Source organism: Ctenocephalides felis, unplaced genomic scaffold, assembly GCF_003426905.1.
Source record: "Ctenocephalides felis isolate EL2017-DRISC unplaced genomic scaffold, ASM342690v1 CF-g0.4_SCAFFOLD_01886, whole genome shotgun sequence".
NCBI lineage: Eukaryota > Metazoa > Arthropoda > Insecta > Siphonaptera > Pulicidae > Ctenocephalides > Ctenocephalides felis.
Genome location: NW_020538040.1, coordinates 134,141,475 through 134,156,859, shown reverse-complemented (window position 1 = coordinate 134,156,859; position 15,385 = coordinate 134,141,475). Strand labels below are relative to the sequence as shown.

The following is a 15,385-nucleotide window of genomic DNA, read 5'->3' as shown; positions in this document are numbered from 1 at the left end:
ACCTGTGACGCACACGGCCACGGCGGGAGCAACCCTTTGTTAGACGTCACCTAAATATCAATGGAAGTAATTCTAGTGTATTTATACATTTATATTTTAGTGGCATTCAAAAATAAAAGTAGTACTTGATTGTTTTCCGTAAAATGGTAGAATATTATTAGATATTTTAAACAATTTTAGTAGGTACCACCAAATGAACGCAATTGTCTGTCCCTTAGCACCGGACACTAAGTCGTCCCTTAGTGCCGGAAGTAAACATATTGATATTTCTTGTGAAATTGACGTAATTTATTCTAATTATTTAATTTTGTTCTGTATAGTGCTAACGGTCACTGTCACTACATACCCCCTTTTTCGTATTTTCTAGTCAAAGAATAAAAACTTATGATGAATGCTCCACCTGGGAGCATCGGTGTGGCCCAGCCAAAACGGTGAATAATTAGTGATTTTTTTTGCAATATGTAAGAATATTCGTCTAACACAAATATGCAGACATTCCAGAGTGTGGAGTTGGCTACATATGTGTTCAATGCTGGTTATTTGAAATGTCCGATACTAGGTGCCACTTTGTGAAATCATATTTTTTGTTACCAAAGTTTGCGTTTTTGTTAATTTAGTTTGATTTCTAACTTTGTTATCTAACATAAGTCATAATTTAATAAACATTTCGTAAAATATTTTTTGATTTATTTATAAATAACCTTAAGTGTCCGGCACTCGGAGACTTCCCCCTACCTAAAAACCACCAGGCCTCAAACCTGGTGCGGTCTAATAGAAATAAATTAAATAAAATGGAAATAAAATAAATATGAATTATTAGAAGTAAGGCTTAATAATTTTATATTTAATTTTATTTTATTCTATCTCGTCGGTTTATTGGTATATCCAGATTAATAAAACAATAGTTTATATTCTAAAGATAGGACTATAATAAGACACTTTTTTATTCGCATTTTTTTTGATATTATTATATTCTGACTATCAATTTTAAGATTTTGCATCTCATTGTCAATTTATTAAATCTTAGGATATGTTTATAGTCTCGGTTGCTTTTATTGCTTTTGATGGCTAGATTACCGGACCTTTAAAAGCTTTAATAATTTTTACAAAACATAAAATCACTTATAATAAACTTCCCGTAGAGAATGTTGTTGAAATAATAAAAAATGGTTCATAATATTTGTTTGAAATCTTTACGTTGCAATAACTTGTGTTGGTATGCTTTTGTGAATCAATGAGATCGTTTGAATCAACTATGTTGTAAAATGATTAGATCAATTGATAACGTGAATTGTAGAAAAAGTTCGTGATCCAACGAGGTGCTGGAGAACTTGGTTAAAATTGTTTTTGTGCTGATAATGCTAAAGGACCAGATATAATTAGTTAAGGTGCCGATACACTGTAGAGTTTTGGCTAGAGTCGCTCTAGCTAGAGCACTAATAGAGCGCTCTATATAGAGTCCCATAGTGTACACAGCTACTAGAGCACTCTAGCGAGAGTCACTCTACACTCTCCGTAGACAATCTCGCTAGACAAATGATATTCAGTGTACACAGGGTCTCTGCACAACTTTCACGCTCTAGCTATTAACTCTAGCATTATTCAACTTGTTGGATATTTTTTTGTACTATACGTAGAGTTTTTTTTGTTTTGCTTTGCACTGGTTTGTTTGTGTTCTCAAGAAAAGTTGTTTTTTTGATTTTGGAAAATGGAAGCATTATGTGATGAAGAACAGTGCGAAAAGTTTGTTTGGGAGAAAAATAAATAAAATAGAATAGAAATTTTATAAATAAATAGTACAAAAAATGTTTTTGAATTATTAACTTCCCGTAGGGCAAGTTATAGTAATCGCAAAAAAATCGAAAATGAAAATTTTTATAGATCTTTACGTTTCAAAGGTTTCTGAACATTTTGGCATACTTTAGAAAAAATGGAAGTATGTGTGTGTATGTGTGCGGATACAAATTTTCGTCGACGATTTCGGGAACACCGATCAACCGATTTAAATAATTGAAGAAACATTCGATTCATATTGATAAGGAGACGTGCTGATTAGTTTTTTGCGAAGGCAGGTCTAGCCGTTCCGAAGATACGGGGCAAAAAGTGCCGAAAATGGTAGCTCAGTTTTTAAGAGAACGGAGCGTCCGATTTGAATAATTCAAAAAACATTTTACTTGTATTGATAAGATTAAGAATTGATCAAATTTTCATGAAGGCAGGTCTAGCTATTTCGGAGATCTAAAAAAAAAGTAAAAAAAAATGGCGGTCAAAAATGATCATTAGACATATGCAAATCAAATTATCAGATATTTTATAGAAATTTTAACAATAAGTATATATTTTGTTTATATTCCGATGGGTTCCCTACCAATGTTTATCCGTTAGACAGCGACACGGCGCTTACGCGCTTTATATTTTGTCTCTATACAGTTAGAGCAGTACGATTGCATTGAAAAAAAAGTTCAGATCTTCCAAAATATGTCAAAATGAAGAAAATGTTTTTTTTGCAAAAAAAATTAAAAAAAAAATTTTTTTTGAATTTTTTTTTTGAATTTTTTTTTCAAAAAAAGTAATGTTTTGTCCAATTTATAGTTTCTCAAAAATCTTATTTTTTCGAAGTAAAATTTTTTCAAAAATGTTAATCGTTTTTAAAAAATATAATAATTTTTTGCACGGGAAGTTCCAGCAATTTGCCTTAAGGCACGATGCCTTAATTGCCTTAAGACAGAATTCCACTTACAGCTAGTTTTGTTTTGCTTTGTACTGGTTTGTTTATTTATCTATGTAGGTTAGGTTTGCTTATTACTTCTATAGTCTAGTTGTCAAAGTTACACTCTACCTAGATTAATATATATTAATATATTTAACCACAAGTGTACATAGCTTTTTAGAGTGTCTAGGTAGAGTTGCTCTAGCACCTCTCACCTACTTCTCTCCTAGAGTACGAAAGTGCTCTCGGAAGAGAAAAACACTTTACAGTGTACAGACAACGGTAGTGCGCTCTAGCTAGAGAGTCTACACTCTACCTAGATTTTTCTCTACAGTGTATCGGCACCTTTAGTGTTTATATCAGACCATTAAAAGATGACGTTTAGTTTATTAAAATGTTGTTCATTTAGATCAAGGCTTCTTAAACTTTTTTATAAAGCGACACCCTTCAAGCTTAGGAAATTTTAAACGAATTTTAAACAAATAAAATATATATTAACCGTATATGTAGATGTAATATCGCACTATTTTACGATGTAAATAAAATAAGGATTAAAGAATATGTACCTATTCATGTCACACACACACACACATATATATATATATATATATATATATATATATAATTGGAAACTATATATATTCAATAGAAAAAATAAACTTTTGGAACAATTTCTTTATAAGGAAACATAAAACTATATCTATATATACAATAAAAAAAATAAACTTTTGTAACATTTTTATTAATGAGAACATATTATTAACATCAAACAATATTAATGTGACGGATGTGATGGTTATTTTCACACAAATAATTAAATCTAGGCTCAATTTGAGTTAGTGCAGATCGTAATAAATGTTCGTTTATTAAGGGGTTTGTTCTTTTTTTATTTTTTTGTTTCGGTTTTGAGATTTTTTGATATTATGAAAGCTAAAAACTTTAGAATTATTTAAAAAAAAAATCATCTCATTATCTATTTTTTGAGGAAGTTATAGATATATATATCTCTCTACGTATGATCCTCTTAAAGCGTTTTTTTATCGTTCCGCGAGCTATTGTATGTCAGCTGCCTCTTTTTCATTATAATACCTCATGCACATGACCTTTTTAATGTGTCAGCATCTTTGAACACCATGGTGTATTTCGTACATTAAATTAAATGGTGTATTTAGTACATTATATTAAAAAAAATGCGGTGCCACAAATTAAAAAAAACTACAAGTCGGATCGACTTGCATTTTTTTTTAATTTGTTCACCACTGCAATACCTAGTCCCCCTACCTCAAACAACTTGATAACATTACGCAAAAAAATTTGCGAACCTTCTCGTCAAAGGCCTTTTTGGACACTTTTTTTTAAATGGCTGCCATTTTTTTCCTTCTTGCTTTTTTGCTTTCATTCTGGTAGGGGGACTGGATTTAAACTTCTTCTTCAACGTAGTTTTGTTTTTTTTTGTTTCAGGCGATGCGCAACGGATTTATCTGTGGCACCGCAAAAGAGATCGATTTTGCAATGCCCAATTTGGCGCTCCCTGGTTAAAAAATGACGGGGAAACAAAAAAAATAAAAAATGTCTTAATATTCTATGATTTTGTAATTTTTGTTTAAAAAAAACCGCATGTCTTTATGATGAATACATTTCGAGAAAAACAAAAACAAATATTGCATGTTTTGTAACAAAAAAAGAACAACCCCCTTAAAGCTTATTAAAGTCTATTAAAGTTAATGTGGAAAAGGCTTATTCACACAAATATGTTGCACAAAATGGCAGTAATTTGTTTATTGCCGATTTATTCCGATTTGATTTCTATCCAAAATTCATGCACAGACACTTGAGTAGTAAATCGTAAAAATCTGAGTCGCAAGGTAGTATCACTTGTTAATTCGGCAAATTCTTCTTGTGCTTTTAAGTTTAAAAAATTAATTTCTTCCATTTCAATTGAAAATGGATTGCAAATCCATTGTTATGTATCGATATCATTGGGAAAATACCTATGCATGTAAACTTCCATATCCTTCAAATGATTAACTATAATTTTTGTTATAGGAGTATCTTTTTTTGAAATATTGTTATTAATTATATGCTCATCAGTAAATGGAAACATGTCGAGCAATCCACTTTCCACTCTGTTTTTCCATATTAAAATTATTTTAACAAAGGCCTCAGGTTTATTTTTTAACATAAACATCATTGATTTTATCAAAAATATCGGCCAAATAGCATAGCTTGAGAAGCCATGAATTATCGTGAAAATAATCGGCCTAATAATACTAATTTTAAAATTTTGTTTATGATGATTGAAAAGTATCAGACCTTTGCGACCCTCTTCAGTAGTCTCGCGAGCACCCTAGGGTCGCGATCCACACTTTTAGAAGCCCTGGTTTAGATAACGTGACCATACTTACCGCTTTGGTCGGGACAGTCCCGGATTTCCACCTTGTGTCCCGGGTTGTTTTAAAAGCATTATTTGTACCGGATTTAGATATTTCGTCCTGGTTTTTCGCAAATTATCAAATGAATTAACAAAAATTATGAAAACAAACAAACAAATGTTATCCATGACTCCATGCCTCGCAGCGCTCGACGCAGCCAGTATAAAACTAATACTGGTTTACTTTTATTCGTATTTGCATTTAAATAAAACACCGAAATATAAGTGAACCTATATTATATGATGCAAATTCGAATAAAGTAAACCATTATTAGTTTTATACTGGCTACGTCGAGCGCTACGACACATGGAGGCATGGATAAGGTTAAAAGACAGGTACAGAAAAATTCTACCATCATAGAAGCTGGCAACATGGGTTTTCTCGTTACTTGGCATCTGAGGTAAAAAATTTTAAAGATAGTTGGCGGTCCTCAAATTATGAATACTTGATGCCCTACAGAACCCGCTTTATTTTTAAAACTTTAGTAAAGTTAGGTAAGCTGTTTTGGCGGTTTGATGGAAAAAGAACAGAAAAGGGTTACTTTGGTGCGATTATTATTTGCTCAGTTCGGAAGAAGAAATAATGGACATTGTCATGCAATCGTATCCATTAACAAACTGACGAAATAATTTTATTTAATGATGTTTGATACTATTCAATATCAGTTATTAATTTATTGATCATATTCTCAGATTAAAGCGTTCGAAGATCCGAGTCATATTGGGCGATCACGACCAATTTTCGACGACGGAAACGCAGGCCATAATGAGAGCTGTCTCAGCAATTATCAGACACAGAAATTTCGATGCCAATTCGTATAATCATGACATAGCTTTATTGAGACTGCGAAAACCTGTCACATTTGGTAAGCAAAATATTTAAAAATAGCATCATTTTATAAGGTAGGGCCAGCGGTGGCGATATCGGTTAGAGCGTGGGCTAGCACCAACTAGTCCCAGGTTTGCTGGTTCGATTCCCGCTACCGCCAAGCCTGACATCAGGCAACTTTGATGTCGAATTTCCACTAAGGGTTATAGATCACAATATAATTCCAAGTGGAAATCGTCCTTCGTGGACATAGTTGCATACAATCATACGCACACTATTAGACATAAGAGCTAATATATAAAAAAACACACATAGGAGAATGATCACCGATGGGTTGCTTCTCATATCAATACCTTAGGTCATAAGTCATACACAAAAACAGCTTATAGCACAATAATAAAGAGTTCTAATTGCTGTGGAAACAATAAAAAAAAAGTTATAAGGTACACACATTATAAGGTAGAGTAGGGTTTAAAAGTCCGCGGGTAAAAAGGTCCACTACCGATATCTCAAAAACAAAAAAAGTTGAAAAAAAATTAACAACAATATTTAAAAACAGAAAAAGAAAGATGTATAACCAGCTATTCTTACAACGTCGCTATCAGCAGACAAACGTTTCTTTCGTAGTTATTATTTTGATTGCAAGCAATGTTGTTCAGTTTTGAACTATACGTTATTAAAATATTTTATAAAATATAATATAATAGTATTTGAGATACTATTAAATTCAACAGTTTTTTATATATAACCTCTATAAAATCTCATATACAGCTGGGTTAAAAAAGACCATCTGAACCTTCATCCTCACAAAGGCGTAAACAATAGAAAAGTAAATTAAGTTAAAAAAAGGTAATTTTACAAGATAAATTGAATAAATAGTTATTTCAACTCTGCGGATAAATATTTTTGACAAAATATTAGATCAAGGTTACATACAGTGTGTTATCTGTATAAAAAATGTACCCATAAAATATTTAATAGTTTTCTGCGAACGTCGATGTGTTTCTGAATATATTATGTAAATTTTATGTAATAAAGAGTAAATATAAGTTAACGTTAAAAAAATGTGTTTCATTGTTAAAAAGAAAACTCTCTAACGTTTGTGATAGCGGTGACTGCCAAAAGTATCATTTATTTTTTTTGTTCTGCTTGAATGAATGACCAGATGCAATCAATAGAAAAGTGCTACTTCAAGAAACGGTAGTTAATTGCAAAAAATTGCTTACGAGGAAAGCCTCATCAAATCACAAAATTTGTCGCAAATTGAAGTGAATATTGAAGTTGATATATAAAGTTTCAATAAAAGAATTAAAAATATAATCATATATCAAAAATACACACACACAAACATAATATATATATATATATATATATATATATATATTTATATATTAGGGTGGTCCTTAATATGGACATTTTCGAATTTTTTTGCTCCCAAAGGCTCAGATGGATCCAAATTGAGAAAAAACAAATCGCTGAAAGTTTTAGCTCTTAATATTGTCTGAAACCATGGTATGCCTCATCTTCAGTATAATTTCAAAAACAGTTACTTATATACTACATATTCTTTAATATATTATTTATATTACATTTAATTTTTGAAATACAAAAAACACCAACTATTTTTTGCAATGCTTGACACAGTACTAAAAAACATGTGACACTTACAGAAATATTCTAAACAAATCTGAAGTATCTAGCTAGGTGGAGACAGGATGGGCATTATTATATTGCAAACAAAAGGAGTGCGATCGCATACAAAAATCAATAAATATGAAAACAGATTAATTTATTGAAGAAATAAGATAAATGAAAAAATTATAAATTAATAATGATGTTATATAAGTGCCGTGTAAAATATTTGTGTCGGTTCTCAAATTTACGCTATTGTTAGTCCGAACTATTAACATTGATTCTGCCACGCTCCGTTTAAAAAAGTCTTTTCATGGAACAAGATTTGGGGATTGTCAAAATCAAACTTATGGTTGTTGATATTAGCATGATCCACAAGTGTACTTCTAAATTTTTTGTTATCTAATCTATTTTTTCGCATTGTAATTCATGCTGCCTGAGTCTTTTTTCTAAGTTCTGGCAAGTCTCGCCAATATAAGAGCAATTACAATCCAAACAATTTACTTTTTAAACTATATCTTTCTTTTTCTTAAAGGAGTTTCGTCTTTAATGTTGGAATATAAAAATTTTAATTGTTTCAACAAAGAAAAAGTAATATGAATATTGTGTTTTTTGAATAGTCTTTTTGATAATTGGTTAAAAGTATTGTCAAGATATGGAAAATTAATGAAAAAAGTTTTTTCAGGAACACGTGTTTGGCCATGATCTTCCGGTTTCTTATCAAAAGGTTCAAGTAATTTAGCGACTCTGTTTTTAATAATTGGACATATTAACTTGTATGAAAAATTATTGCCAAGTAAGAACGTTTTAACTAATTTTATGTTTGTGTCATGAAACGAAGGATTAGATAATAAAATAGCGTGATCTACAAGATTTAAAATGGTAGAAATTTTTATATTGAGAAAAACCTGTGAATTAAAGTTAATAGTACATTAACCCGGGAGATTGAATTTTACGGTTTATTAAAATTGCATGAAAAGCTTACAAAAGTGTACAGATAATTAAATAATTGCTTACAAAAAACCATACATAATCGAGACTCTAATGTGCGTTTGTGGAATCAAAAAAATGTCTTACATTTCAATCAAGATATAGAAGCGAATATGGAATCGGACAGTAAACCATCAGAAATCCCAAAACTACGAAAGACCGTTATTGGATCCAGCAAATACAGCAAGATACCTCGCGAAGAAGGTCGGACCAATATGTTTACATCGGAAAAGGTCTCGCTGCGTTCAACTTCATCAGTTTCTGACTCAAGACAGGAAGTAATATCATCTAGTAATAGTGCATCTACAAGCCTCACTCAACCACATTCTGATGTCAAGAAACCTCCTAATTCATGGCAAGTAGTCAATTTCAAAAAAAGAAAAACTTCATTTGAACCATTAGGAATAGATGTCAAAATTCAAACCGATTTTCGGGCCTTTCAACAATAGAAACAGCTAATGATGACAACTCAGTTAAACCGGCTCCAGTCAGTAAGCCCCCTCCAATATTTATTTACGGAGTTGACGATATTAATGATATGTCTAATCAATTAAATGAAATAATTCCGCACGATCAATATTTCCTGAGAAGTTTAGCTAACAATACATTTAAAATTCTATGTAATTCTGTCGACCATTTTCGAACTTTATCCAGACATCTAAAAGAAACTAATGCCGTATATCATACATATCAATTAAAAGAAGAAAGGCTTATAGGGTTGTTCTTAGAAATGTACACTTTTCAACAAGCACAGATGCAATTAAATTAGAACTATTAAAACAGGGTCATGTCGTACGTAATATCCTAAATATTAGACATAGAATAACAAAAGAACCTCTTAATATGTTTTTTGTTGATCTGGAACCAAATAGAAATAACAAAAATATTTATAACATTTATAAATTATTCAACTGCATAATACGCGTCGAACCACCGAGAAAGTCCAACAACATTATACAATGCACTCGCTGTCAACTCTTTAATCACACCAAAAAATACTGCAATAGACCATTTGCTTGCCTAAAATGCGGTGACAATCATAATACTATAGCTTGTACCAAAGATCCGAATGCTCCGGCATGTTGTTATTTTTGCGACGGTGCTCATCCAGCTAATTATCGCGGTTGCTCATACTTCCAAAAAATTAAAGAACAAAGAAACAAAACTCCAGTAAATCAATCAGTCATAAATCCAAATCCAAATAACCAAAATTTTAAAAATTCTAATAATTCTAATTCTAATAATAAAATAAACAACATTTCTCCGGCCTTAAATCCAACAATTCAAAATTCATCCTATGCAGACATTGCAAAAAACAATTACTCTGCTTCTAATCATTCACCTTCAAATCCTGATTCTGATTCTCTAGCAACACTTATTTTAGAATTTAAAAATATCTTCAATCAGCTTTTGCAACAGAACACCATAATAATAAATATGTTATCCACGTTAGTCAACAACAAAAGCAATGGCAAAAATAATTAAAATTGCTGAATGGAATGCCAACGGTTTAATACCTCACAAAAATGAAGTAGAATGTTTTTTAAAGTTAAACTTAATAGATATCTTATTAATCTCAGAAACTCACTTCACTGAAAAAAACTACTTCAAAATTTATAACTACACTACTTATAATTCAAATCACCCAAGTGGCAGGGCTCGCGGCGGTTCGGCTATATTAATCAAAAATAATATAAAGCATTTTGTTCTACCAAATATTTCTGATGATTTTCTACAAGCAACTCAAATTTCTGTTGAAACAAATTTATATAATTTTTGTGTTTCTGCTGTTTATTGTCCACCAAGATTCAAAATTTCTTGTGCTCAGTTTTCTTCATTTTTCTCTCAATTAGGTAATAAATTTATCATTGGTGGTGACTTTAATTGTAAACATATTGCCTGGGGTTCTAGACTGACTACAGCCAAAGGAAAGATTCTTCATGCAGCCATAGGGCAAAATAACCTCTCCTTTATTTCAACTTGCAGTCCAACTTATTGGCCTTCTGACCCTACTAAAGTTCCAGACCTTTTAGATTTTTTTATTGTGAAAGGTATTGATCTTTCAAATCTCAATATTGAATCTAGTTACGATCTCTCTTCAGATCATTCTCCAATACTTGTGACGTTTAGCACATTTCCTACTCCAGTTATCAACAATCATATTCTACACAACAATCTTTCTAACTGGATTCAATTCAAATCCATACTTGATTCAAAATTATTTCCAAAATCTAGGCCTACAAGCGTTATAGATATAGAAAATAATATAGATTATTTTTCTGTGATTGTACGTGAAACAACCAAGCAGATCACCCCGAACATTAATCCAAGAAATGATAATCTAATAATTCCGCAAGAGATTAAGAAGCTAATTGCACAGAAACGAAGAGCAAGACGAACCTGGCAACATTCTCATCTACCAACGGATAAGACATCGCTTAATCATCTCAATAACACGCTGAGGAAAAAAATGAAAGAATGGAAGAATTGTACATTCAGGTCGTATATATTGCAGTTAAATAGGTACGATAATTCCATATGGAAACCAATCAGAAACAAAAGTAAACCCCTACAACAAAACCCTCCTCTGAAAATAACCAACCAAAACGGATTCATTTGGGCAAAAAGCAACGAAGAAAAAGCGGAGGCATTTGCTGATCATCTAAGTAGCATTTTTAGCGCTCGAAATATTTCCCAGAATAATTTAATTAACAATTTCGTAAATCAACCCATACATTCTACACCGTTAGGACATTTTTCACCAAATGATGTCTTATGTGAAATAAAAAGGATAAAAAATAGATCTTCGCCAGGTATGGATAAAATTACTCCAAAGATGTTAAAAGAATTGCCTACAAAAGGTATCTTATATATAACAAATATTTTCAACGCCATACTTCAATACAATTATTGGCCCACAGCGTGGAAGACTGCAGAAATTATTATGATCGCTAAACCAAACAAAAACCATCACACTGCTAGTTCATAACGTCCTATCAGTCTTTTATCGATATTATCGAAAATTTTAGAGAGACTTTTGTTGCAGAGATTGTCAGAAGATCATCCGAATGATAGTTGGATTCCTCACCATCAGTTTGGCTTCAGAAAAAATCACTCTACAATTCAACAATGCAACAGAACGGTGTCTCGTATTCTTGAAGCCATGAATAGAAAGGAACACAGTGTAGCCGTATTCTTAGATGTCAGTCAGGCTTTCGATAAGGTTTGGCACTCAGGACTCCTATATAAAATCAAAACAACTTTTCCAAACTACTTCAATATCTTAAGCTCATATTTGCTTAATAGAAAATTTAGAATTAAAGATGTGACTTCGAGCATCAGAAATATAGAATGCGGGGTACCACAGGGCAGTGTGCTAAGCCCTGTACTTTATCTTCTTTTCACAAACGATATGCCCACAGATGATCTTCTAACCATATGCACTTACGCCGATGACATAGCAATTATTTCATGCAATTCCGATATTAGAACAGCAACTTGTCAGTTACAAAATTATTTATCTAGTCTCGAAAAATGGTTTTTAGATTGGAATATCAAAATCAATATCGAAAAATCTCAGCACATAATTGTTTCTCTAAAACATCACAACAGTCCACCTATCATCATGAACAATTCAATAATTCCACTATGCAATTCTGTTAAATATTTAGGCATGCACATTGATTCGAAATTGACATGGAGAACGCACATTGAATATAAAAAGAAACAAATCCAACTGAAAATAAAAGATTTTTACTGGCTTTTTGGGAGGAAATCTGAAATCTCTCTCGATAACAAGGTACTTTTGTATAAAACTATCATAGTGCCCATTTGGACTTATGGAATCGAACTATGGGGTTGCTCTTGCAAATCTAACATAAACATCATTCAAAGGTGCCAGAATAAAATTCTGCGTATCCTTACTAATGCGCCTTGGTATATTTCGAATTTTTGCCTACATAAGGATTTGAAAATCTCAACAGTCAACGAAATGATCAAGATTAGAAGTTCATCTTTTAACAACAAATTAATCCAGCATACAAATCCTACAATTCAAGCGATTCAGAGACCGATAAGAAGATTGAGCAAGAAATGGCCTTCCGATCTACCAAACACCTAGCCCAATGTCTGCACGCGTCCTGACGTAGTACGCGGCATACATCATCACGTCATCGTTCATTTATGTTATTATTTTTGTATTACTGTTTTAATTTAATTTTTATTTCAACTTTTTTCATTTTATATTCAATGTATTGCATTCTTTGTTTTTTTGTATTTTTTTTTTTGCTCATATCAATTTTGTAAATAAGACATTAAAGTCTTGATTAACAAAAATAAATTGTAACAAAAAAAAAAAAAAAAAAAATTAACCCACCACTATTTTTCTGTACCAATTTGTGAAACATACACCGCCTCTATTATTCTTCGTTACATTTCTTGACGTAAACTCATTAATAGGTCCACCCCTAAAAATGTTTTCTGAATTTTTTGATCATTTCCTTATATCTATTTTTGTGTAATGCGTAGTTAAAAGTAATAGAAACCTAATTATTCACCCATCTATAACAAACTCCTATTTTTGATAGTAATTCATAATCAAATATGAAGTTAAAGACAGCGAAATATTGTATCTTTAAAGTATTTATGTTTAGTATTCTTATCAAACATATATATATATATATTATATATATATATATATATATATTGACAATGAAATTTACTACAAAACAATTTTTTTTCATAGTTAAACGCTGATTTCAAAAATTATTTAAAAGTGTTCAAACATACATAACTTTTTGAAGAAAATTAATACACTTTTTACTAATAAATAAATATAAACAATTTCAAGCAGTATAATTGTGGATAGGATATTGTTGAATTATACATCAATAAATTTAATAATCAACAATTATTTTATAAGATTCAAATGTGTTAAAATTATTGACATGAAGTTACTGGTCAACTCACAGGAGCTTTGACTATAATGTCCGCTAAATTCTTTTTTATTTCTTCAAACTTTCTCTTGAATTCTAGACCACAGCCCTTTGATAATCGGAAGTCGATCAACAAGTTTTTGTTACATTTATCATATTGGCTTTGAATACCAACGGCATTTTGCGCCTGTCTAAGGTGTTTATTGTTACTACGCCCTCATTTACCTTCCAAGTCATTTTTTTGTCGAGGCAACTAGTAAGCTTCTTAATGACGCTCTTTGTATCTCCGCTAACAAAGAATCTAGTCATTCTTTTAACTGACTTAGGCAACATATTTTTTCTTTCACTTGTGGGAGATTCAAGTTAGTACTTAAGACCATATCATTCATAAGCACCGGCTGCGAGAAGCAAACATCAGGTCTGGAAGAAGTGTCACTTTCTTGAGCATTGGAACAATTCCAGATGCCGAAAGTGAGCATATGCTGTTATTTTTTTCATACTTAGCCAGGCACAAAATCGCTTATAAGGGGGCTCATGCACGACATCTTGGTGTGATATTTGAGAATCTTCACTAATGAATTGCATTGCGCACCATCTAAGACTTCTTAATGTGTCTAAGTTGATCCTTTTATTTGGAAGAGGTGATAAATTTTTCTCAGCAAAGATAATGCTAAATTATCAAGCTTGGTCCAAGGCGTTAGCGAAGTATAAGAGTTCATCTTCCAAGCTGTATATTCATAATTTTCCACGTGGCTTCATCCCACGGCAACTCTCCAGTAAGCATGGCAGTTAAAATTATCCCGCAAGACCAAATATCGGCAGGCTCGGCTTTATAAGGTCCAGTTAAAACTTCAGGCGCAATGTAAGGCCGAGTTCCACATCTCTCCTCAAGAAGGCGTTCATGACCATTACTCGAAATATGGTTGCCATTCCAAAATCTGCAATTTTCAAATTATCTTTATCATCAAAGAGTATATTTTCGGGCTTTAAATCCCTATGTGTTACACCTCTCCTATGTAAATAGTGTAAACCAGACAAAATCTGATTAAAATATTTCTGTGCCTCATTATTTCTCATACCAAATCTAGGCTCTATTCGATCGAACAATTCGCCGCCTTCTGCATACTCCAAGAATATATATTCAATATTTGCTTGTGTTTTTTGTCCGAATAGTTTTAACACGTTTCGGTGGCGTAAAGACTTTTGTATAACAACTTCTTTGTGCACAGCACGTTTAGCATCCCGATGCTTGGCTGTGTCGATTGTTTTCATTGCCAGAGCTTCTCCAGTTTCTCGATTTATGACTAGCCTTACTTCGCCATAAGCCCCTTCTCCTAGTATTTCCGCTACAGTCCACCCCCATCAAATTTGTGCGCTTTTGAAGCCGCCATTTCGCAACGAAAAATTTTTACATTTTTAAAAAGCCAAAACTGTTTACTATTGAAATTAATATTTGTGAAAAAAAAACAAAATACATTCAAATGTCAAGTTGTTTGTACTACTTTGAAGCGATGACTGTATCAAGCTAGTGGGGCGCATGGCATCGTGCCTTAAGGCAAATAGCTGGAACTTGCCATACCGTAAGTCAACATTCAAAAATGAAAATAATCATTAATTGTTTTGAATAATTTCAAATAGATAATTTATTATAAATACATACTGTAAATCTATAAGTGCTTTTTAAATTAGGCCTCGAGCGTATTCTACAACAACTTTTTGTGTATGTTTATAAAAAATGTATGTAAAATTATTTTATTTTATTTGATTTTTTTGATAATTTATAAGTTTATTCAAAATTTTTTAATTTATTTAGATGTTTGAAATGTTTGAATTTTTAAGGAACGCTTTTTTTATTTTTT

At 31.7% G+C, this 15,385-nt stretch overlaps 2 protein-coding genes across 2 annotated transcripts in view; one reads left to right on the top strand and one right to left on the bottom strand.

The window, feature by feature from the left end:
• Positions 1-15,385, bottom strand: part of LOC113375578 (trypsin-1-like) — a gene marked incomplete in the record, with an annotated part of 382,748 nt that overhangs the window by 50,901 nt on the left and 316,462 nt on the right.
• LOC113378244 (potassium channel subfamily K member 16-like) overlaps positions 1-15,385 on the top strand; it is a 43,152-nt gene that overhangs the window by 23,847 nt on the left and 3,920 nt on the right. The window contains exons 2-3 of the mRNA XM_026618770.1: positions 5,417-5,542; positions 5,835-6,007. Of these exons, the coding sequence (XP_026474555.1) occupies positions 5,417-5,542; positions 5,835-6,007 (299 nt within the window). The remainder of the gene's footprint in view (positions 1-5,416; positions 5,543-5,834; positions 6,008-15,385) is intronic.